The sequence below is a fragment of the Crinia signifera genome, chromosome 1, assembly GCF_055691185.1.
Source record: "Crinia signifera chromosome 1, ASM5569118v1, whole genome shotgun sequence".
Lineage (NCBI taxonomy): Eukaryota > Metazoa > Chordata > Amphibia > Anura > Myobatrachidae > Crinia > Crinia signifera.
The window spans coordinates 256,778,407-256,805,321 of record NC_139217.1 but is presented as its reverse complement, the minus strand read 5'-3'; the positions used below and the strand labels follow the sequence as shown (position 1 = coordinate 256,805,321).

Sequence of the window (26,915 nt, the reverse complement as noted above, 5' to 3'; positions counted from 1 at the left end):
CTAGCTTTTTGAACTGCATGAGTTCCCATAAGTAAATATCCTAATAATGTTTTGGTTTAAACAAGTGTAAAGGCTCCCATACACTGCGGCGACTTTTCCTGAACCTGACCTTCCCAGGCAGCAGGAACAGATGCAATATATTGCATGTGATTCTTCTGCGTGCAATATGTCGCAAGCAATCTCCGCCGAGCCTGGCCAGAGCAGGAAGAAATTCTGCAGATTGCTTCTCTGGTGCGATGTGCACGGGACCGCACATTGCATTGGACCTGCTGTCAGTCACCTGCAATTTGGGCTCTTTTCCTGCGATTGATTGCTTAGGTCACAGAAAAAGAGCCCAAATTGCAGTGAATGGGGGCCTTAAGAGAGAGTGATTTTTTTCTTCTTTTTTTTTATTAGAGGATGCTTGAATTTATTTAGCTATAAATAATTTTTTTAGCAACTTCTCTAGAATTTATTTTTAGTACATGCATGTATCCAGCAGAAATACTAATGGATTTATTTACTAAGCGACGGCATGCAAAAGCCTTGGGTTCTTGCTTGGTATGTTTAAGCTAAAAATTTAAAAGGATAAAGTTTTTCATAGCAAAACAATGTGTCAACAGTGACTACATAAAGTTCACCTTATCAGTAAAGCAGATTTTAGAAGCATTTTGCATGAATTCAATATGAGTTCCAATGCAAATGCATGCAAACCTGTATCTAAATGCTGCACAAATAGAACCAAACTAGACCATGTAATAGGAGTTGGAGATACATTGTTCTCCAGTCATCGGTCTAAAGGTGGTCATACATCAGGAAGACCGATCTTGAGGCCCCCATACATGATTGTCCGAGCAGCTCCCGGGGAGAGATCACATGTGATGGCACTTCATGTGCCAAGTTTTGCATGTGATAAATTGCATGCGATTTATCACATGCAACTCCTGGGGAGCTGCAGGCGGCGGACGCTGGCGAGAGGACCAGGGAGCAGGGGGTGGTAGCGGGTGGTATGCCCGCGTCCAGAGAGCCGGGCGGAGGGAGCAGGGGGGGGGGTGGGCGGCGCAGCTAGCCGGGCAGGGGAGGAAGCCACTGTAATCAGCGGGAGCAGGGGGGCGGCGCAGGGAGCCGGGCAGGAGAAGAAGCTGCTGGGTAGCGGCAGGAGCAGAGCACTTAAAAAAAAAAAAAAAAGCCCATACAAACGAACAGGAAGCCATTGATTGGCTGAGGCCGCTCAAATATATATATATTTTTTAAGTGCTCTGCTCCCCCCCGCTGGTGCTGCACCGCTGCAGCATCTTCTCCTGCCCGGTTCCCTGTGCCACCCCCCTGCTCACAGGCAGCGACTTCCTCCCCTGCCCGGCTCCCTACGTCGCCCCCCCCCCTCCGCCAGGCTCTGGTAGCAGTCATCCGCCACCAGCTGCAGTCCCCCACACGGATCCAGGCCAGGGCCGTCTTTTCGTATGGGCTTAATGGGCACTTGCCCAGGGGCCCCAGGTGTATAAGGGCCCTTTTCTGATAGCTGAGGATCCCCTTTTTCCAGGGATACCAGAATTTTGAAAATCGGCCCTGGGGAACTGGAGATATCCAACTTCAAAGCAGCAGTCCACATTAACTTCTGCTAATTACTCATTTACTTCCCAGTCATATTTCTCAGGTTCTCTCTGACTTGGTTTTTCTGAGAGTATAGTCCAAAAGCTGGGACTCTCCTCTTTCTGTCAACACTAGCGGCTTGTCTCTATCTTTTATCAGAACCAGAGATATCAGCCTTCCAGCAGCCGGTCCCTGCTCCAGCTTCAAACGTCTGGTGTACAGTTTTATATTTTTGTCAATGGATTGCTCTGGCTCCTGATCTCTGATCCCCAAGTCCCCAGCACCTCCTGAAAGGTGGGACTCTAGGTTTTTATACTATTGAAGGCTAAGAAATCTATTTACAGATAATTGCCAATATCTGCAGTCAAACAAGCTGCCTTTCCACCGGAAAATGACAAATATTAAGCCCACTCCATTATCCAACCCTCCTCTGCATATAAAACACCTCCTACCTCCCTGGAAGTCATTTACAAGGGACCCTTTATTCAGCTCAGTGCCCCTTCCACACGTTAGTGTTCACCCTCCCACCACCTGTGCAGTAAAGGAGTAATTAGCAGAAGTTACTGCTCCAGGTCCTACATGTTGAATGGAATATAGAGCACCCCTGCCACCCGTGGGACATCAAAGCTGCTGCTAATAGCACCCCCCACCCCTAGGAGGGGAGAATGGGTAAGGGCCCCAGTGCATTGCTTTACCCAGGGGCCCACACTGCTGTTAAGATGGCCCTGATGGTGCCCCCCTGTCATTTTCTCCTGGATCCGCCCCTGTATGAACATATACATATATATACACACACATACAGTACAGCGGCACTCACAAGGTTGTGTAGGGAGGGGCCCCGCTGGACTGCTTTGCCCGGGGGCCCATAATGCTGTTAAGATGGCCCTGATCCAGGCAGCACATAAGATTTAGCAAATCTTATGTGCAGCCCGTCCGACTCTGATCCAATGTGCACGGGACCGCGCATTGGGTCGGAGGGGATGTCTACGTATGCAATTTGGGTCGATTTCACGGCCTGATTCGTCCGAATCGGTGGGAATCGTGCCAAATCGCATAGTGTATGGGGACCTTTACAATCATTATTGTGTCCAATTTCCCTTAAACTCCCCGGCAGTCCTTGGTAGTTTTTCGACACACAATGTATTCACAATCTGTCATACAATCCATCTGTTGCATGATTGAAGCTTCATTTCAATAGGGGGCTGGCCTACTAGGATCAAAAGGATAGGAGTACCAAAAATCCATTTATTTACAGTATTTTTTTAATTTACAGGTTGCCAGCAACTACCAATCTGCTCACATCTGCTGTGTTATGACATTATTAAATAGCCCAAATGAAGCAATCCTCTGAAAACGGTTTTCAGAGTGGTGACAGAATTGAGAAAAAGGACGTCCACCGCTCTCTTCAGCCGCCCGCCCGTCTGATGCTTGAAAACGTCAGCGTTTCCCAGCGTCTTCACTGCCGTGGGCCGCCCGGAAGCTGCACCTCTCTTCTCTGCTAGTCAGGGAGGGAGTGTCAAATGACTCCGGTTGTATGAGCCATCTAATGACAGATTGCATGTGCTTAAAAGCACATGCAATCTGCTCCCAATCCCAACTGTTCTGACATGCAGCACGTCAGATCAGAGGACCAATCCTCCAATCTCCCGGGGCCGCCACTGTATGAGTGTGTGCACACAATCTATTTTACAATCTATTGAGATTGTATGATTGGGTACAATGTCTTTCTAATGTATGGTCACCTTTAGATTGACTTTCCATAGGCATCAGTAGTCCCTTAAAGATTAATTTTAACTGGATTCACTGCTAAATGAACAGACAATAGTAGTTTTCAGGCAGCAAGCACCGGTCCTTAGGTTGACAGTGTCTACGTCGACATGTGTTTTTATTCTTTTTACTTTTTCATACTTTACCATCCAAGTGGACTCAGACTGGGAAATGTGTAGTGTGCCAAGTGCAGCCTGAGAATAAAAAGTGTGGCGAGCGCAGCGAGCCACCGAGCCCGAAGCGTGGCGAGCGTAGCGAGCCCCGCGAGGGGACGCGGATACCTGTGAAGCCTGCGATGGGCTGCGATACCTGTGAAGGTATCCGCGTCCGCTCGCCATGCTTCGGGTTAGCGTCTATAGCGGGGTGGCGTTAAAATTGGGGGCCATTTAAAACATCAGGGGGGGTTTCTATACAAATGGGGTGTTTTGGGGCATTTCACATTAAAATCAATGGAAAATCACGTCGATCGCATCGCATGCGATTTGGTTGGCATGCAATGCGATCGACGCAATTTTTTCCGACGCGATGCTCACAATCAAAATCGGTGAGGCCGTGCTAGGAAACAAGTACCCAAACATCTTGTCAATAGTGGTTAAACCCTCTCCAATGTTTTCCGAATAGCCTTTTTGGTTGTAATTAGACTACAAACCACCATATATACTTTAAAAATATGTAGAAGACTACCACAGCTGCATTTATGGGCAAGTGGGCGGTGTTTCTGTTGCCTTAAATGCTGATGGGCTGATACCAAAAAACTTTTAACCTTTTTTGGCAAGAACCCAAATAAATCATGTATTGTGAAGCAGCATCCAGACACATTGTTTCCTGATATTGCACACACAGTGCACAGCAGAACGCGCACCGCACAGTGCACACCTGGAAAGCAAACAGTGCACAGCAGCAGGCAAACAGAGCACAGCTGGAGTGCAAACAATGCACAGCAGCACACAAACTGCACAGCAGAGTGCAAATATAGTACACAGCAGCACGCAAGCAGTGCACTTTGAATGAATACATAATACACAGATCTACTGTAGGTTCTCATAGAGCTACTATTCTAATAGATACAAGTTGGTGTAATTATAAATACTAAACAAATGATTTCTAATTACACTGAAATCAGTACTAAGCTGTGCCAGAGAGATCACCACCAATACTGCTAGAAATATTTACATAGGCAAGTATTTTCCCTCATGTACATTATTCTTCCTTGATCACTCTTGCAGCATGGGAAAACAATTGTTCATTCATTGTCTTGCTGTAACATCTACCATCTACAGTACATCCTTACAAGGAAAATAGACAGCTGAGACCTAATCAGCTAAAAATGGTATGTCTATGTTAGTTAACTCCTTCAGTACCAGTCATGTATTCAGAGTACATGCACAGCAGCAGTGCTGCATGAGCATGGAGAGGCAATATGAATGAAACGATCTCATATAAGAGATTAAACTGCATTTTATATAACCAAAGCAATATCCCAACTCCATTATATTGGCAAGTACGCACCTGGCTCATACTTAAGGTACAGGATGGAGATAATATAATAAGCCACATCGAAAACAGGGAAGACAGGTAGTTTGGAGAAAGACACAGCCAGGTCTTCCAGGCTGAGAGATGTTAGCACGTCCATGGTGGCTCAGTGTCCCGGGCTGTCCTTGCTGATATGGCACGCAGCGCTGTACAGCGGACTACGGGGAACAGGCTACTGGCAGGGGTATGATGAGGATCGTGTGGGATTCCCTCTCCCCACGCCCACCCCTTCTACAGAGAAATAAACTCTTGGTTGTGCCTGCTATATTTAGCTGTCTACCGTAGATGTGACTGCTCCTCCCCTGTGCTGGGAGGGAGGGGACAGTGTTTAGAGAAGAAATACGAGGATTATTACAATATACAAATTGCTGAGGTTATTTGTCCTCTGCTCTGTAAGGGGTATGTTTAATAAACATTAGAGAGAGATAAAGTAGTTAGAGCTAGGGCCAGATGTACTAAACCTTGGAGAGGGATAAAGTGGAGAGTCTTAAAGTACCAGCTCCTAACCTAAAGGTGTCCACACACAGGGCCTTATTCTAGTTCACTCTTTCTGACAAAATCCTTCTTAGATGGACAAAACCATGTGCACTGCAGGTGGGGCAGATGTTACTTGTGCAGAGAGAATTAGATTTGGGTGGGTTTTTACTTAAGTAAAAATAAAGCAGCCAGTATTTACCCTGCACAGAAACAAAATAACTCACCCAAATCTAATTCTCTCTGCACATTTTACATCTGCCCCCCTGCAGTGCACATGGCTTTGTCCATCTAAGAAGGATTTTGTCGGAAAGAGTGAACTAGAATAAGGCCCACAGTGCATCAATTCTAGCTCAAATCGCATGTGATAAGATAAAGCAGCGTGGAATTTGAACAAGATGAGATCTACCTGTAGTACAGAAACTACCGACTGCACATTCTTTTTGGCATGCAATGTGAACTACGCGGTAGTGCACTTTGCAAGCCAAAATAAACTATTTGAACTACAAGCGATGCTTTTTGCACCAAAAAGTAAAAAACGCATCTGAAAATCGCACCCTAAGTGCAATGTTACAGACTGTGAAGTGGATCCTATTAAACCACTTTTACACCAGAACACTGGGTCGTACCTGGGTTTTTGGACCCAGCTTCAACCCAGGTGCGACCCGGTGTTTGTTACCTTTTACACCTGTGTTTTACCCCCTACCCCCCTGGCGGAGGCGGTTCCTGAGCTGCCGCTTGGAGATTACATAATTTCCAAGTGCCGAGACCGCAGATTGCCGTGCCCAATACCGCTGTGTTGGGGGCAAGCCCAGCACCAAGGTAAGCTGCCCACATACACCTCCCCCAGGGCCTGTCTACGAGGTGAATGGATGGCTCACACAGGCATCAATTCAACTCCTCCCTGCCTCCGCTGCTGTCTGCACAGTACAGCAGCAGAGGCTGTGTGCACTCCTCTTGTTAAACCTGCAGATGTTGCGGTCCGGAGGTTGGGCTTCCCCCATTGATAACTCGGCGTACCCATTTACACTGCCCTCTACCCAGGACCTGACTGTGTTCAACCCAGGTCAGGACCTGGGAAGGAGTCCCATGTAAATGGACACGGGATGACCCATTTACACCACCGCTGACTCGGGTCTGACCTGCCGCTGACCAGGGCTTTGCGGTGGTGTAAAAGCGGTATTAGCCATGATTAATTTGCAAGTGTGAATCACACGGCATTTACGGCAGACAAAGCCAGGCCTCGGCCACAGTTCCGCCACCAAACTAAACAAAAAAAACCCTACCTAGAACACAACCAGTCAAACAAATCATCTAGCAAGATAATCATGCCCTCGGTCCTAAGTTGAACTCCGTCACTCCGGTAAAGATATTCTTGCTGAAACCTGGTGCCGTTATGGTAAACGATGCCCCCATTATTCGCCAGCAAATACGTTCCCCTCCCCCGCACATATAGGGGCCCATTTAATATTTGCAGCTAAATCCAAAAGAACAACTGCGGCTAACCACGCATGTTCAGACCCCCCAGCACAACCAGCACCAGGTATGAATTTATTTGTAAGAACAGCATGTTCTAAGCATAAGCTCATGCACTATCTTCCAAAATGGATTATGTTGCTACTATGTATACAAAATACAAAAATATAAGCTTCTCTTGTTAAGCTTTTCAGTGTCATTTTCTATATTTAGTGAACTAATCTTTATTATGCAAATGTCTGCCAAAGTGTATGTGTGTCTCTGCTCTCATAAGAAAGTGCATGTCTGTAGTTTCTATTTTGGCCACTTGAAAAATGTTGGTATGTTTGGTAGAACAAGGAGACAGCTTGTAGGTCATATGAAAGATCAAAAATGTCTCAAAGTCATGCAAAAAATATAGCATGAAGAATGTAAAATATTTTTCCAGTATACCTGAGTAGTGGCGGTTCTTGTATGAACAGCTGTGAAAGTTATTCTCATCTTTGGTAATCTTGGAATACACCAGTCATCAAAAATAGTCAGAACTAATGTGGTGGTATACGGTTGTTACGTTAGGGTCCACATGCATTGGGTCGACCACTAAAGGGCTTAGGTCGAAACATGAAAAAAGGTTGACATGGCTATGGTCGACAGGTTCAAAAGGTCGATACTTGGAAGGTCAACAGTCAAAAGGGCGACATGAGTATTTCACCTTTTTTTGTGCCGACAGGCGGTATTTCATGCCATACCATTCACTAGGGTGGGGTTGGAGAATATAAGCATTCGAGGGGACACCGTGCACGTTTTCGATGTCCATGTTGATATCTGGGACAATTGTTAAAAAAAAAAAAAAAAAAAACTGTCGACCTTGTGATTGTCGACCTTCCCATTGTCGACCTAATGCTTGTGTCGACCTTTTGACCCTTACAACCTTTTTTATGTGTCAAACTAAGCCCTGTCAAGCTTCTGTGGTCGACCCAATGCATGTCGACCTAAATTTGGTTGACCCAATGACCCATACCAATTGTGGCAATGTAATAAGCATAACTATAATTCATATTTATTTATATGCTGTTTTTATACATTACTATGATTTTTATTACATAACTCCCTCCATCACATGACCTCGCAAACAGCTGTGTGAATGGGCACCTTTCTTCATTAACGATCTCTGCAAGGTGGTTTTGCATCATACTCCAGTTAGTGCTTGTGTTTGGGGATACAGTGCTCAGTAGAGATATTCCATTAACCGTAATGTGCGAATGGCGCAGAATAAGACTGCATTGGCAAAAACCACACAGCAACACAAAAGCTGCCAAACACAAGTGCAAATGCTAGTGGGTATGGCTTCAGAGGATTTTGAGACTGGGAACTTCAGGTACAGAGGCTCAGTATGAGGCTGCGCCCAAAAAAATTTTTCAGGAAGGAAATACATTAACCAAGACCCAGGGGGCAGAAGAGAAGGAACAACAAAGAGGAAGGAAAACAATTTTCACTAATAAAAACAAACCATAAATCATAAGCAAGCATGCAGTGCTCTCCTACCTTTTTTGTCTATATAAGTAAATAATAATAAACTAGTTAATACTGCTTTCACATTGCAGAAATGGGTAATGACACGGTATTCTTAAATGGGACTTTAAAACGGGTCTGAGCCTTGAGACCTTTCACATTGCAGGTGAAAACCGTTTTAAAAATCATTTAATACCATTCAAACATTCAACCCGTTTAACCCCCAAGGGACACGTTTCAAGCCATTGAAATAGAGCTGTTCAAACTGCCAAAAAAAGGCTTTAAAACGTGTAGGACTCTGCTTTTTAACCGTGTTGAAATACCGGTTAACTTTAACCGGTAAATCAACTCTGGCACTTTCACATTGCAGCCTTAAACGTTTTAAAATGGAAAAAAAACTGCAATATACCGTTTTAAAAGTGCGATGTGAAAGGGGTATTAAAGACTGCCAAAATGACAGCTTCTGCAATGTACTTTCACTTTGAGCTGTGACAGTAAAGCCCACAAACTCTATACCCCTCTACATTTAATATCTGTCTCCACAGCTCCCTCTCTCCATATCCAGCAAGTTTAAAACAGATCAGTGTCACCTACACACCTTGACAAAGGGGTGTGCCAGCCCCGAAACGTTGGTTTTTCATCTTTTGCAATACAGCACCTTTGTAAAGACCTCTGAGTGCCATCCTTCTTTCCACATTAAGGGCCTTATTCTAGTTTACTCTTTCTGACAAAATCCTTCTTAGATGGACAAAACCATGTGCACTGCAGGGGGGCAAATGTAACAGGTGCAGATAGAATTAGATTTGGGTGAGTTATTTTGTTTCTGTGCAGGGAAAATACTGACTGCTTTATTTTTACACTGCAATATATATCTCACTTTGAAGTAAAACCGCACCCAAATCTAATTCTATCTGCACCTGTTACATCTGCCCCCCCCTGCAGTGCACATGGTTTTGTCCATCTAAGAAGGATTTTGTCAGAAAGAATGAACTAGAATAAGGCCCTATATCTCTTATATATTTAGCCATATCTGTCACTCATCCCCTGTGTGTATAACGTTCCCGCCCAGCGTTCTATACAAATCCGCCCCCCCTAGGGAAAAGACCAGTGTGATACACAACACCACCTACTTGACATAAACTCCCCCAGCCCAGCCAAGGCTACAGACCCCCGCGACCCCCCCTCCCGCGATTCGCTAAGCCCCCCTCCCGTGATTCGCGCCCCCCCATGATGCGCAGACCCCCCTCCCGCGATTCACACCCCCCCCTCCCGCAATTGGCAGCGTGCCCCCACTCCTGCAATTTTGGGCCCGGCGATTCGCAGCAGACACCCTGCACACACCCTGCGACCCCCCCACCCACCCACGATTCGCGCCCCCCCTCCCACGATTCACGGTCCCCCACAACCCCCCCTCCCGCAATTCGCGGACCTCCGCGACCCCCCATTCACGCCCGCCACACACCCCGCACCACCCCTCTTGCGATTCACGGTGCCCCCCTCCAGCAATTCGTCGCGCCCCCTCCCACGATTAATGGCCCCCAACGACCCCCCTCCCGCGATTCACGGACCCCCACAAACCCCCTCTTGCAATTTGCATAGCTCCACACCCCCCCACACCCGGAAGTCCCGCCACTGAGTTCTGATTGACCCACGGCCTACTAAGTAATATAATGGATGACCATCGATAGCTACAACAATCGATGGTTATCCAAGTAATATTTTACTACTATCGATGGCAGGGTGCAAAATCGCCATCAATGCCAACCATCGATGGCGTCTGCACCAATGGCCATCCCTACTCTGCAACAGCCAAAAACCTTTACTACCCATCATGTCCACACACCCCTATCACTGCCCTGCCTCCTGTTCTCCTGTCCCGTAACTTCTGCCAGTGGGGACATGCTCACCCTGTGTTGCCCACATTCCCCTATCAAGCTTTACCACCCAGCCTCCTGCTCTCATGCACCCTAACTCCCACCCAGTAGGAGGAGACACTGACTCAGGGGCACCGTCCTGTACTCCTGCGCTGGCATGCTGGATGCTCACCCACTGGCTGGAGCTGCACAGTGTCCCCCACCCTCCTCTTTAGTCCCCCTTATGCCCACACCCCCCTATCACTACCCAGCCTCCTGTTTTCCTGTGTCGTGACCTCCGCCAGTGGGGAGCCGCTGACTCAGAAACACCCTACTATACTATTGCACACACACACCTAAACAACATGCACACACGCCCCCCCCCCCCCCACAAATGTCACTGTACCCTCCACACTATCAATGTACATCTTACTCTGTAGCCGCATTTTAATTAATAAAAAAACAATACACACACCCTTCCAAATCATATGCTCTCTATTTAACACATTTCACCTATAACTCAAGTTGCAATACAGGGCATCTTTCATACAATTCTAACCATATTTCACACAATACAAAAGTTCACAAATTAAGGGGCCGCAGCCCCTTACGACGGTGTGAAGAGCGTCTGTAGGACCCGATGAATCGCCTAGTATATATATATATATATATATTAAAACAAAATACAAAACACAAAATTCCTAGATTTGCGCTAATTTCTCAATTACACAAATGGTTGCTTATAACACTTAGGGTGACATTTAGTAGGAGTCGATTTCTGTGTTTTTTTTGCGATGTTTTCGCATAAAAACTGTGATTTCTCTTTTTTTCGCATTTTTAGGCCAAATCGCACATTTAATAGGGTGCGCAACGGCCCGTTTTTCGCATTTGTTTGTCGATAAATCGCACTTTCTAAAAGTGCGTAAAAAAATTGCACTTAATTCGCATCCAGATGTTTTCGCACAGAAAAGTATACAAATCGCTTATTTAACCCCTTCCCGACATTTGACGTACATTTACGTCATGGTCGGGAAGTACTTCCCGACACATGGCGTAAATGTACGTCATGGCTTGTAACTGTCACCGCGTCTATAGACGCGGTGACAGTTTCAACATGTCTGCTGTCCCTGACAGCAGACATGTCCCTGCATGCCCAGGGGGGGCTGCGATGCCGCCCCCCCGTCGGCGATCGCTGTGATTGGCTGTTCAGTGTGAACAGCCAATTACAGCGTTTTCTGTGTCACCGGCGAATAACGTTCGCCGGTGACACGCGATCGGAGGTGATTGGTGCTGTAAAGTACAGCACCAATCACCGCGGGGTGTAAGGGTGACACAGGTGTCACCCCACCTCACCCCGCCCGCCCCCAAAGGCCGTGATTGGTTCGTCGGACCGACGGACCAATCACAGCCAAGGAGGGGGATTTAAACTAACGGTGACTGCACTGCAGACGCCATTCCGGTCTGGAATTGCGTGCAGTGCGGTCACCGTGCCTAGCTGCCGCAGTATACTGAACTGAACCGAGCAAAATACTTACCTGATCACTGCTTCATCACTGCTTGTAGTGTGCTGGATGCTTCCTGGATCCTGTACTTGTGACTTCCTGTGTTGTGAACTTGTGCTGCTGCAGTGTAATAGCGTTAGATAGAGAGAGAGATAGATAGAGAGAGATAGAGAGAGATAGTGTCAGAGAGTGCTATATTTTGTGCTGCTGCAGTGTGATATAGTTATAGATAGAGAGATAGAGAGAGAGAGATAGAGAGAGATAGAGAGATAGTGACAGATTGTGCTATATATTTTTTATATAACTGACTGCTGCCCCCCCTTTTGTGCTGATCAGTATAAATTAACTGATCAGCAACTTTTTGGGGGCGCAGGTTTTTTTTATATATATATATATACCTGTCAGTGCTGCTGCTGCAGTGTTATAGAGTGATAGATAGTGAGAGATAGAGAGATAGAGAGAGATAGTGACAGAGAGTGATAGAGACTGCTATATTTTGTGTCTGCTGCCCCCATTTTGTGCACCCCCAGCAACTTTTTGGGGGTGCAGGGGTTATTTTTCATATATATAACTGTCAGTGCTGCTGCTGCAGTGTCATAGAGTGATAGATAGTGAGAGATAGAGAGATAGAGAGAGATAGTGACAGAGAGTGATAGAGAGTGCTAAATTTTGTGTCTGCTGCCCCCGCCTTTTGTGCTGATCACTATATCTGAGGTGATCAGCAACTTTTTGGGGGTGCAGAGGTTTTTTTTTTTTATATATACCTGCCAGTTGCTGCCAGTTGCACTGTCAGTTGCACCAAAGGTTGTGCACCTGCTGCCCCTCACTGGTTATCAGTGTCGCATCACTGATCACCTTTTTTTTTTTTTGAGGCTGCTGTGGGGTCTTTTTTTAATTTTTTTTTTACACACACTGTGATTTTGTGGGTGTCCTGTGGCCACTGTGCGCTGATCAGTGACGTACATCACTGATCAGCTTTTTCGGCACAGGGTTGATCTTTTTTTTTTTTTTTTGATCAAATTCCTGTTGCCTTTGAGCGCTGTTCAGTGACGGACGTTACTGACCAACATCTGTGCTCAATTTTTGGCGCAGGACCTTTTTTTTTTTTTTTTAACCCCTTCAATTTTTTTTTTTAACCCCTTCAATTTTTTTTTTTTTTAACCCCTTCAATTTTTTTTTTTTGTATAAAGTATTTTTTTTTTTCTGCACTACATACACACTACACACTACATACCCCCCGGGTTGAAATAAAGTTTGTACCCCCCCCTACACTATACACGTGTTGAAACATTTCACTACCAGTAACACAAAAATAAAAATGGCATCCCAAATGTCATCCCAAATGTCATCCCAAATGTCATCCCAGTCATCCAGAAGAATGTATTCAGCGGAGGAGGCATATGCCATGCTTGCCTCTGACTCTGACACAGCCAGTGATGCAAGCGGGGAATTTGAAGGCTTCGTCTTAAGCTCCTCTTCCTCCTCTAGTGATGAGGGACCCCCTCAAAGACGCCCCCGTAGAGCAGCTGAGACCCCCCCCCCAATAATTGATCTCGTATGGACCCCACCACCAGACAATTTTGAGCCCCAGGTTCCTGAGTTTTTGGCCATGCCAGGAATCCAATTTGATTCCACAGGTCTCAGAGAAATTGACTTTTTTAAATTATTTTTCTCTGATGATTTTATAAATTTAATGGTGGACCAAACTAATTTATATGCCCAGCAGTTTATTGCTCAAAACCCCACGTCATCATTTGCTAGGTGGACCCCTGTAGATGCAGTAGAGATGATGACGTTTTGGGGTCTGGTGTTTCATATGGGCATAGTAAAAAAGCCAGAAATTAGGCAATATTGGAGTACAGATGTTCTGTACAGCACCCCATTTTACCGTATAACCATGCCCCGGGCTCGATTTGAGACGATCCTTAAATTTTTGCATTACAACGATAATGCACAGTGCCCACCCAGAGATGATCCCACCTTTGACCGGCTATTCAAAGTCAGGCCGGTCATTGATCATTTCAGTGCCAAATTTGAAGAGATGTACATCCCAGATAAATTCATTTGCATAGACGAGTCCCTTATACATTTTAAAGGAAGGGTTAAATTCCGCCAGTACCTTCCCAGTAAGAGGGCAAGGTATGGCATAAAAATGTATAAGCTGTGTGAAAGCACCTCAGGGTACACCCACAGGTTTAGGGTATATGAAGGGAAGGATTCAAGAATTGAACCGCCAGAATGCCCCCCCTCCCTCGTAGGTGTTAGTGGAAAAATTGTCTGGGATTTAGTGCACCCCTTCCTGGATAAAGGTTATCATCTCTATGTGGATAACTTTTACACCAGCATCCCCCTGTTTAAGGCCCTTGGTTCAAGAGGTACAGCAGCTTGCGGTACTGTGCGCAAGAACCAAAGAGGCCTCCCAAAAACGCACATTGCCCAAGTAATGAGAAGGGGTGAAAGCAGGGGATTATGCACCGAAAATATGTTGTTGGTCAAATATAAGGACAAGAGGGATGTCCTTATACTGACAACAATTCACGGAGACAGTACCACCTCCGTCCCTGTACGAGGTACTAGTACCCACACCTCAAAACCTAATTGTATCCTGGATTACAATAGGTACATGGGCGGAGTGGATCTTTCAGATCAGGTACTGAAGCCGTACAGTGCCCTGCGGAAAACAAAAATCTGGTACAAGAAGCTGGCCGTGTATATCATCCAGATGGCACTGTATAACGCTTACGTGCTATTCCGTTCTACCGGCCAGAGGGGGACATTTATGCACTTTCAAGAGGAAGTCATAAAGGGCCTAGTATTTGGGAACCAGCAGGCAGAGGGCCCCAGTACTTCTAGTACTGGCCCCCGTATTGTACCAGGGCAGCATTTTCCTGATAAAATCCCCTCCACTGGAAAAAAGGGCAGGACACAAAAAAGGTGCAAAGTTTGCTATAAAAAGGGAATAAGAAAGCAAACTATTTTCCAGTGTGACACTTGCCCCGACAAACCCGGCCTATGTATAAAGGAGCGTTTTAAAATATACCACACATCTATGGATTTTTAGGTTCATCATTTCACCGTGCTTCGGGGGTCTTGCTAATGCCACATAGCACCCACCATTCATTCCACCAGAATCTGAGCCGCAAAATCCAAAAATCACTCCTTCCCTTCTGAGTCCTGCCATGCACCCAACTGGCATTTTTTGGTCACATGTGAGGCATTGCCGTACTCGGGAGAAATTGGGGCACAGATTTTGGGGTGCTTTTTCTCCTTCATACCTTCTGAAAATGAAAAATTTTGAGCCAGAACTGCATTTTTGTGTAAAAAAATGTAATTTTTCATTTTCACTGCCCAGTTGTATCAAAATTAGTGAAACCCCTGGGGGTTTGAAATGTACACTATACCCCTAGATGAATTCCCTGAGGTGTGTAGTTTGCAAAATGGGGTCACTTGTGGGGGGGTTCCACTGTATTGGTGCTTTGGGGGTCTTGCTAATGCGACATAGCACCCACCAACATTCCACCAGAATTTGTGCTGCAAAATCCAAATATCACTCCTTCCCTTCTGAGTCCTGCCACTTTTTGGTCACACATGAGGCATTGCCGTACTCGGGAGAAATTGGGGCACAGATTTTGGGGTGCTTTTTCTCCTTCATACCTTCTGAAAATGAAAAATTTTGAGCCAGAACTGCATTTTTGTGTAAAAAAATGTAATTTTTCATTTTCACTGCCCAGTTGTATCAAAATTGGTGAAACCCCTGGGGGTTTGAAATGTACACTATACCCCTAGATGAATTCCCTGAGGGGTGTAGTTTGCAAAATGGGGTCACTTGTGGGGGGGTTCCACTGTATTGGTGCTTTGGGGGTCTTGCTAATGCGACATAGCACCCACCAACATTCCACCAGAATTTGTGCTGCAAAATCCAAATATCACTCCTTCCCTTCTGAGTCCTGCCACTTTTTGGTCACACATGAGGCATTGCCGTACTCGGGAGAAATTGGGGCACAGATTTTGGGGTGCTTTTTCTCCTTCATACCTTCTGAAAATGAAAAATTTTGAGCCAGAACTGCATTTTTGTGTAAAAAAATGTAATTTTTCATTTTCACTGCCCAGTTGTATCAAAATTGGTGAAACCCCTGGGGGTTTGAAATGTACACTATACCCCTAGATGAATTCCCTGAGGGGTGTAGTTTGCAAAATGGGGTCACTTGTGGGGGGGTTCCACTGTATTGGTGCTTGGGGGGTCTTGCTAATGCAACATAGCACCCACCAACATTCCACCAGAATCTGAGCTGCAAAATCCAAAAATCACTCCTTCCTTTCTGAGTCCTGCCATGCACCCAAATGGTATTTTTTGGTCACATGTGAGGCATTGCCGTACTCGGGAGAAATTGGGGCACAGATTTTGGGGTGCTTTGTCTCCTTTATTCCTTGTGAAAATGAAAAATTTTGAGCCAGAACTGCATTTTTGTGTAAAAAATGTAATTTTGCATTTGCACAGCCCAGTTGTATCAAAATTGGTGAAACCCCTGGGGGTTTGAAATGTACACTATACCCCTAGATGAATTCCCTGAGGGGTGTAGTTTGCAAAATGGGGTCACTTGTGGGGGGGTTCCACTGTATTGGTGCTTGGGGGGTCTTGCTAATGCGACATAGCACCCACCAAAATTCCACCAGAATCTGAGCTGCAAAATCCAAAAATCACTCCTTCCCTTCTGAGTCCTGCCATGCGCCCAAATGGTATTTTTTGGTCACATGTGAGGCATTGCCGTACTCGGGAGAAATTGGGGCACAGATTTTGGGGTGCTTTTTCTCCTTCATACCTTCTGAAAATGAAAAATTTTGAGCCAGAACTGCATTTTTGTGTAAAAAAATGTAATTTTTCATTTTCACTGCCCAGTTGTATCAAAATTGGTGAAACCCCTGGGGGTTTGAAATGTACACTATACCCCTAGATGAATTCCCTGAGGGGTGTAGTTTGCAAAATGGGGTCACTTGTGGGGGGGTTCCACTGTATTGGTGCTTTGGGGGTCTTGCTAATGCGACATAGCACCCACCAACATTCCACCACCAAAAATCACTCCTTCCCTTCTGAGTCCTGCCATGTACCCAACTGGTATTTTTTGGTCACATATGAGGCATTGCCATACTCGGGAGAAATTGGGGCACAGATTTTAGGGTGCTTTTTCTCCTTCATACCTTCTGAAAATGAAAAATTTTGAGCCAGAACTGCATTTTTGTGTAAAAAAATGTAATTTTTCATTTTCACTGCCCAGTTGTATCAAAATTGGTGAAACCCCTGGGGGTTTGAAATGTACACTATACCCCTAGATGAATTCCCTGAGGGGTGTAGTTTGCAAAATGGGGTCACTTGTGGGGGGGTTCCACTGTATTGGTGCTTGGGGGGTCTTGCTAATGCAACATAGCACCCACCAACATTCCACCAGAATCTGAGCTGCAAAATCCAAAAATCACTCCTTCCTTTCTGAGTCCTGCCATGCACCCAAATGGTATTTTTTGGTCACATGTGAGGCATTGCCGTACTCGGGAGAAATTGGGGCACAGATTTTGGGGTGCTTTTTCTCCTTCATACCTTCTGAAAATGAAAAATTTTGAGCCAGAACTGCATTTTTGTGTAAAAAATTTAATTTTTCATTTTCACTGCCCAGTTGTACCACAATTGGTGAAACCCCTGGGGGTTTGAAATGTACACTATACCCCTAGATGAATTCCCTGAGGTGTGTAGTTTGCAAAATGGGGTCACTTGTGGGGGGTTTCCTAAATTTTAGCATCTTATGGTGCCTAGAAACCTACATGGTGCCTAAAAAATAATCTCATAAAAAGGAGGCTCCAAAATCAAGTAGGTGCTCCTTCTATTATGAAGCCTGTGGTTTGGTCAACGTGCACACTAGGGCCACATATAGGATATTTATGAAAACAAAAGAATTGGGGGAATCAATTTTTAGTCACATTTCTCTAGTAAAATGTACTGTGTTCCTTAGAAAAATGTATTAAAATTGCAAATCTGCAAAAAAAATGAAATTTTGAAATTTCACCTACACTTTGTTTTAATTCCTGTGAAACACCTAAAGGGTTAACAAACTTCCAAAATGCTGTTTTGAATACTGTGAGGGGTGCAGTTTTTGAAATGGTATCATTTATGGGGGTGTCTCACATACAAGTCCCTCAAAGTCACATCAGAACTGAACTGGTCCCTAAAAAAATCAGTGTTTGAAATTTTCTTGAAAATTTGAGAATTTGCTATTCATATTGTAAGCCTCCTAGTGTCCAAAAAAATTAAAAGGAAGTTGAAATAATGATGGAAACATAAAGTAGACATATGGTCTATGTTAGTTATTAACTATTTTGAGTGGTATGATTATTTGTCTCACAAGCAGAAAATTTAACATTTTGCAAATTGCAAAATTTTCCATTTTTTCACGACATTTTGGTATTTTTCACAAAAAAACACAGACTGTATCGACCCAAATTTACCACTAATTTGAAGTACAATGTGTCACGAAAAAACAATCTCAAAATCACTGGGATAAGTAAAAGCAAAAAAAAGTTATCCCCACTTAAGTGATACATGTCAGATTTGAAAAAAAGGGCTCTGTCAGGAACGCAAAAACTGGCTCTGTCAGGAAGGGGTTAATGGCATGCGCAAACAGAAATCGCATTTTTTTGGTCGATATAAATCACACTTTTTTCAGACCAGGTTCTGATTGGCGATTTGGCCCACAACTAACTTTGGTCAAGTGCACTAATGGTTAATTTGATCACAGGTTACCTCATTTTTAATCAGAAACTCCCCCACATATACCCCAACATCATTAAGGACACCTGTGAGGGTTTCAGAGATGGAGATTTTGCAGAGTAGTTTGGAGTTGGCTCTATGTGATTATGCCCATTTGGAGGAGCTGCGCAGGAGGTGGGAGGAAGCTGCGCGCCAGATCCAGGTACCCCGACTACTGCGTGCTTCATGTATGTATCGTGCTAGGCTGTACCTGGACTCCCTCTCGGATCAACAGGTTGTGGGGATGTTTAGGCTGAACTGCATTAACCTGTTGGACTTATATGAGCAGGTGAGAGATGATTTGGACCCTTACGGGGGGGGGGCAACTATGCACTGTATATATATATATATATATATATATATATATATATATATTAGATAAACATTAATGTAAGTGTAACAAGCGCAGAAAAGGGACGCCACCCAGTGGAATTCTTGAAAAAGATTTAAAGTAAGATAATTACAAATTTCCCATTTTCTCCATTATCCAACTGTTAGAAGACACTGGAGTGGAGACCTCGACTAAGCGATGTGATGTACTAGGCATAAAAAATACCATCCTTGCATATAGTACTAGCACATTAAACCTATCAAACTTTAACAACCACAAACACTTTAAAAATAATTAAATGAGAGTCTGCACCCTGATACCCAAAAAATCAGCCTTCCAAAGTAATTTGAGCAATGATCTGCTAAGAAAACAGTCAAACCTCTCATGATCAGCCTAGAGCAGTGGTTCCCAAACGGTGTGCCCAGGCACCCTGGGGTGCCTCAGGACTAGGGAAGCCAATCCCAGGGCATTTTTTCAATCCCGGAATTCGGGATTGAAAAATGCCCAATCCCGGGATTCCCGGGATCCCGGGATTGGCTTCCCTAATTAAAAAAAACCCGCCCCGGCCGCCCCGCATATTTACTTACATGTGCAATTGTGCAGTGCGGCCGGGCGGGTGTTTGGTGACGCTGGGAGGGTGGGCGGTCCATTACTGGAGCCGGGCGGGAGGCGGCCACTTTAGTTCCAGAGCCGGGCAGGGAGGTGTGCGGGCGGCCGGGCGATGACAGGACGGTGCTGCGCAGCGTGACCTCTGGCCTCGTCACGCTGCGCAGAGCCACAACGCCGGGACGGGAGTAGCTGGGCAGCGTCTGAGCACTTGCTCAGACGCTGCCGGCATTAGACTGCGCATGCGCAGTCTAATCCCGAAATCCCGGGATTGGAAACTCCAATCCCGGGATTGAAATCCCGGCGTTTTAGGGGCCAAATCCCGGGATCCCGCCGATCCCGATCCCGGGATTGGCCACCCTACTCAGGACACTTGCAGGGGAGCCTTGGGTTGGTGGACCAAGATCAATTCATATTATCTATGGTCAATGTACCAGGCAATACCAGTGCTGGGGGCTGCCAATCATAACATACTGTATGTGGACAAACAGGAGCAAATCCTGTCCCTCACCAGATAACTGTGACCTATAAACACAATGCACTTAATTTAATATTTTTTTTTTCAGATTTTATCGATAAGAAGCATTTTGCCTAGGGGTGCATTGAAAATATTTTGATGCTCTAGGGTGCCGTTATTCAAAAAAGTTTGGGAACCACTGGCCTAGAGGACCAAAAAGTAATCCTTCCTGCATGTGATGAATCCTATGAAAACAGATCCACAATGTGATTTCTTAATCTGGAATCACAACATTTTGATAAAAAAAAAAAAAAGAACTAGTCTGAGTGACCCGAGTGTCACCCGTCGAGGGATGACACCAAACTGCTGGTTCCATTACTCACTGACAAGAGCCAGGAAATTGGCAGAGAGCTATTTCCAGGCTACAACTGTAGTACAAGTATATATTTATAATGTGTGTGTTTCTTCCCATCAAATTATGTGCTATGTATGACAGCGAGGAACAGCCATCTCCAGCAGAGGAGAGAAATTGACCTCTGCTCTTGCACTTATGAAGAGACTGGGTATTTTTTTGTTCATTCTTATTGACAAAAACAGGTGCATGGATCAAAATACACTTAGGCAAGGATAGGATAAGCTTAAGTGTTCTGCAGAGGGCAGCACCAGACACTGAGAGACTGGACACATGGTAGCCAAGTTGTGTTATGTAATGCAGGTCTTTCAAGCTAACTGAAATAAAGTACCAGTACACTTAATTTTTTTTGCGTAGCCTTACTTATATAATCAATAAACATTTGCCCTTAGTGCATGGCCCCATAAATTCTGCTGTGCCAGTTTAGATTACTTCAACATATCATTATCTAGCAGTAATCTTGCAAAACTACATTTTTAAATTGCACATGTATAAGTCTGTAATCTGTAGGCCATTCATGCCTGGTCCACGCTTCGGGCTCGGTGGCTCGCTGCGCTCGCCACACTATATAAATTCAACTCCATGCCGACGTGGATAGTGGGGGTATCAAAAGGTCGGAGGACGCGTACCGCCGCCCCTCGCAGGCACGCTGCGTTCGCCACGCTTCGGGTTGGCGTTGATAGTGGCAGTGGCGTGGGGGTTCATTTAACATTGTAAGCACCTATTATGGTGCTTATACAATTAAAGATTGTATATACAATTTAAAATCGCATCTCATTGCATTGTATGCCATTGTATGCCATATACAATGGTATACAAATTTAAATGGAATACAATGCCATACGACTGAATATCGTGGGCGCCGTGATAATACACAAGTACCCGATATTCTTTTAAAAGAAGAGCCCATCATTCAATTATGTGTGTTTTGCATTGTTAATTGTACTAGACCATTGTCATATCACTACATATCTGTGTCATCCATATGTTTCCAAATTTATTTGCATGCACTGTTACACAGAGTCATTAGAAGATTAAAACTGAAATAGGCAGGAGGTTATGGTGTGGCTGAGAGGTGTTTTATATTGTATCGAGTGCGAATTGCTGATGGTAGACATGCCTGATTGGGGATGTAGTTTAAATCCTGGCCGTCGGGATCCCGGCATTCAGAATCCCGACGCTGGAATCCCAACCACCAAAATCCCGACACTTTCTCCCTCCGTGGGTGTCCACGACACCCCTGGAGGGAGAATAAATTAGCGTGCCGAGCGTAGCGAGGCACCGGGCCCGCTGCGTGGCGAGCGCAGCGAGCCCGCAAGGGGGGGCGATCCACATCCCCCCCTTGTCGGGTTTTCGGCAGTCGGGATTCCGGCGTCGGGATTTTGATGCCGGGATCCCGACCGCCGGGATTTCATACTGAATCCCCTGATTGGTGGTGTTAGACGCACCCAATGGGTGTTGTTAGACATGCACAATCGATTGTGCACCCCATAATAAAATGTGCTGCGCACACCTATGAATGTCAGATCTGATGACCCAATCCCTAATATTTTTCCCCCGTTTATAACAGGGTCGGATTCTGGTTCTCTTTAAACATTTTAGATCTTTATCATTCTGTATTATGGGTCATAAGTTCTGAGTGATCTTATTAGTTTGTTTGTAAGCCACATCATAATTGCGAACCCAATTGATCACGTCTACCTTAGTATGATCAGTGATTTTGGGTTTGAGGATTTCATCTCTAGTTAATCTGTCTACCTTTCTTTTAGCTGTTAGTAAGGTATCTTCTTGATAGCCTCGTGACCTGAATTTGTCCATCATTATCTGCATTTGGGCTTCACATTCAGACTCATCGCTATTTATCCTTTTGACTGAGTAGTTGTGAGTATGGTAGGCTGTCAAGAGTAGAATGGGGATGAAAGCTGTCTGCCCTGAGTAGTGTATTGCGGTCTGTGGGTTTGGTGTAGAGACTAGTTATTATTCTGTTGTCCACCAATCGTATGCTGATATCCAGAAAGGACACACGTTCTCTACTCATTTCAAAAGTTAATTTAATGGGACTTTCCCTGCCATTGATGGAGAGCATGAGTTCATGAAATTCTTCATAACTCCCGGACCATAATAGGAATAGGTCGTCGATAAATCTCCTGAAAAACAGGATCCTATCTCTGACCTCCCTATTAAAAAATAGATATTTTTCCATTATTGCCATATAGGCATTGGCATAAGTTGGAGCGTTGTGAGAACCCATCGCCACTCCGGTTAGCTGGGCATAATATTTACCATTAAAGTGAAAATAGTTACACTCCAATATCAACCTCAACAGTTTAAGGAACCATTTAATGTCAGGACCTTTATATAAAGCGTTATCCACCAACAATTTTTCTACAGCCAGTATGCCACCATCATGCGGTATAGTGGTGTATAGAATTGCAATGTCAAGGGTTACCAACCACACATTTTGGGGAAGCTCCCCCAACTCTTGAAGACAAACCAATTAAATCAGATGTATCCTTAATATAAGTGTTCTCCGCCTGTACACACGGCTGCAAGTAAAAATCTAGATATTGGGATACATTGCTATACAAGGCATCACGCGCAGATATAATTGGTCTACCTGGCGGATTTGATTTATTCTTGTGAATTTTAGGCAGGGTGTACAGGAGGGGAACTCTTGGATACTCAATTGTCAGGAAATGCAAAGTTTCTTCATTGATCACCCCACTATTATGCATACTTTTCAATATATTATCAAGCTCTATTTTATACCTGTTAGTGGGATCTCTGATCAAGTTCATGTAAGTACTTTCAACATTTAATTGACTGTATATTTCATGCATATACTTATCGACATCCTGAATAACCACCCCACCCCCTTTCTCTGCTGCTCGAAACACAACATCACGATATGAGCCCAGATCTTTCAGAGCCCTCCATTCATCAGGGTTTAGATTGTTCTTATAAACCTGCCGGGTTTTGGTTGCCTCTAGTATTTGGTTGTCAACTGCTCTTGTAAATCCCTGGATTGCCATATTATTTGATACAGGGTCAAATTTGGATTTTCTCAGAAATTTAGGTGTCTCTTGTTCTAAGGGAGCTCTATCCGCATTCCCAAAGAACTCTCTCAGTCTTAAAGTTCTATTGAATTTATAGTGGTCGACATGCCAATCAAACGTCTCAAAAGGATTTGTCGGTACATATCCTAGTCCTTTATTAAGAACTGAGATTTCGGAATCAGAGAATTCCCTCTTAGACAAATTAAACACTAAGGTTTCTTCCTTCCCCCGGCTCTGTTTCTCCTGCCAACGATTACATTGGCCTCCTCTTCTGACTCAATGTTTTTTTGTTCCTCACCCTTTCCTCGTGGTTACCCCTAAAGGGGGTCTCTGGGCAGAATTCGGTCTCCTGGCTTGTTGATCAGAATCATCTGATTAATTTTGGTAGTCACTAGACACTGCGGGGGAAATTTACTAAAGGAAATTTGTAAAAAATAGGTGTATTTGTATCCAGAAATACACTTATTTTTGACATTTACTATCCCGAAAATACGGCAATTCGTATTCGTATTGATGTGCTATCAATACGAATACGAATTGCCGTATTTTCGGGATAGTAAATGTCAAAAATAAGTGTATTTCTGGATACAAATACACCTATTTTTTACAAATTTCCTTTAGTAAATTTCCCCCTGCATCTCTTCTCCCTCTCCATGTTTGCTGGGATACGATTGTTGATTTTCCGATCCCCCTGACAACCATCGGTAGACTTTTAACTCTTGGTAATCTCTATCCACTATTTCAAATTTCTTCTTTTTGAAGGTCACAAATTCCTTCTTATAAGAGGCTATCTGGGTTTATAGTTTTTCAAATAGTGCGGTGTCCACTGTGGGTTGTTTTATGTTTTATTTGGTATTCGTCAATTTTCTTCCTGATCACAGCTAGCTCTCGGGTTGATTCTTCTACCACAAGTATCATGAGATCTATTGAACATTTGTTCATGAACGCTATCCAGCACCGTGCAAACTCCTTATTATATCTCCCTGTGGGTGAATTCTTCACCCGAAACACTCTTGGGATTTTTTTCTCTCTTATATATTTGGATAGTGTTACCCCATGAAGTAAAAAATCCACCTCTTTTTTCTTGAATTTGAGTAAGGTGTTAAAGAATTCCTCCTTATCTGTTGTTTTTGTGGGATCTCGGAGCCTTTCTTTAAATAACACGGCTTCAGTTTCACTCTCTGATAAACTCAGAGTCTCGCCCAGTGGTATCTCATTCCAATTGTGGGGGGTATTCAATCGGTGTCGTGCTCCCGCAGCCATCTCCCGACGGGGGAGATGGCTGCGGGGCCCTATTCAATGCTGTCTTCCCCGACAGCATTGAACAGGGGTTCTCAGCAGAACGTGCCCGACATCACAAGCTGTCGGGCTCATTCTGCCGAGAAAAGCGGGAAATAGGCGAGCTCCCGGCCGGAGCTTGTCTATTTCCGTCCTCAGCTCGCAGCCACGCCCCCTTTTCGCTGCCGGTGGCCAGGACATTGAATCCCGACTGCTGAGCTCCAGGCGAGCAAAGCGAGAAATGGGACAGGGGCACGGCTGTCGCGCTAGCTCGACAGCCGTGCCCCTGACATTGAATACCCCCCTAAATCCGCTTGATCCGTCCATTTTCAATGTAGCTGGCTCTAACCCTGCACTCAAATGTGAAGAGTAGGGAGCCTTTACTTCTGGATCAGCAGCTTGATCGCGTTATCACTGGTTCTGACCGTACACTCAAATTGAGTAGGGAACCCTCTTTCCAGAGAATACATACTGACAACAGAATAATGCAGTCACAGTAATCATCAATCTTACTGCACACTCGGTGCAGACTAGGTGTTGTACAGGTGAAGACCATAGCACATATACGTATTGACTCTCGGGTTGAATTTTACAGCAGTGCACAGACTTTCAATGGAGATAACTTGGCTGATTCTCCAATCATATATAATGGGATTAGCCGGCACTTGCTCTCAACAGCTGCTGGCGGTGCAACGGATAAGTAAAGGAAGTATATATAGGCGAACTCCGGCACTCATCTCAAAAAAGAATTTCACAGCATCAGGATTGCAGTTTGCAATGTTTCGAGCCTTTTATTGGCCCGTTGTCAGGCAGTACAGTATCAAAAGATAAGAGTTACAACACATAACTTTATACCCAGAGTGATCTCAAACTTCGCGCTGTCCCGGGCCGTGGTTTCCGCCCATCAACCGGAAGTTCAGAGCGCATCTCACTCACATTCCCCCCCGTGAACTTGACGCATCACCATGGTTACCCAGCGCGTTCGGAATGAGGATATACATACAATGTTACCTTCACCTACAACAAAAAATATGTTACATATATATATTTACAAATTTACAAGTATTATACATGGAAGAATACTAGTGCATTACCAATATAATTCAAAGAAAGAAGAAGGCTGTCATGAGTGCGGCACAAAACATACATGGGTAGAAGACAAGTTAAAGATCCTTTTTATCTTTACCTTGTCTTCTACCCATGTATGTTTTGTCTTTTATATGTCGCCATTTTAAGATATAAAATTAAAAGTTACTTTTTATTGTACAATCTTCTCTTTTTCAAGTGCGCTGCACTCATGACAGCCTTCTTCTTTCTTTAAAAATTATGTCCAATTTCTGTCTCAGTGGCAGCACACCCCACCACAAAAAACTCAGTGAGTTCTAAAAATTAAACAAGGGGTTATTCTATATATATATATATATATATATATATATATATATATATATATATATATATATATATATATATATATATATATATATAATCATTATCTACCTGTGCGATTGGGAAAAAGTTATTTGTGTGCCCGCATTACCAATATATACTTCCTTTACTTATCCGTTGCACCGCCAGCAGCTGTTGAGAGCAAGTGCCGGCTAATCGCAATACCATCGGCCGCTACGACCCAGCGTTTTGCAAGCGCTGGGTAGCAATTCTAAACAAGTGCTCACTAGATCTGATGGTTCTAGTGATAGACCAGTCCACCAAAGAAAAAGAAAAAATGAAAATAAAAATCAAAGAATTTGAGGATAAACACACAACCACGCTAGTCATTGACCTCATCTCCATTCATACACCCTCCCGCCCTCTACGGTCAGCTGACGACTGTCGTCTCTCCTCCACCCTGATCACTGCTTCCCATGCTAGAGTACAGGACTTTGCCCGTGCTGCACCCCTTCAGTGGAACGCACTCCCTCGCTCCATTAGACTCTCCCCGACCTTGCAAAGCTTCAAACGGGCACTGAAAACTCACCTATTCATCAAAGCGTACCCTTCCACTGCATAAACCAGCTGGTTCTCCGACCCCTTGCCTGTTTCCTGTTTACATCCTGCTATCTAACCACCACCCCCTCGCTTGCACCTCTTGTAATCTGTCTGTCTCCCCTTCCTACTAGATTGTAAGCTCCTCCGAGTAGGGCCCTCTTCCCTCCTGTTGTCAAAGCCCACTTCTCTTCACATTTCACTCACAGCTCTCCTTTACTCCAACACTCAGTGACCATCTTCATACTCATCTCCATCATTGGCCTCAAGCCTCTAGTTGTATGTTGATTGGGTCCTCACTACTTACATTTAAGCTGTAATGTGTATTGAACTG

At 44.6% G+C, this 26,915-nt stretch overlaps 1 protein-coding gene across 2 annotated transcripts in view; it reads right to left on the bottom strand.

Annotated features, from left to right (window-relative positions):
- The window catches only part of TMEM38A (transmembrane protein 38A), a 95,504-nt gene that overhangs the window by 53,285 nt on the left and 15,304 nt on the right, over positions 1 to 26,915 (bottom strand). The window contains exon 1 of one of the 2 annotated variants that reach the window (XM_083180767.1): positions 4,846 to 5,153. The exons of the other annotated variant lie outside the window; for it this stretch is intronic. Coding sequence (XP_083036893.1) covers positions 4,846 to 4,969 — 124 coding nt within the window. The 5' untranslated portion in view covers positions 4,970 to 5,153. Of the gene's footprint in view, positions 1 to 4,845; positions 5,154 to 26,915 lie in introns of those variants that run through there. 2 annotated transcript variants of the gene reach the window in all.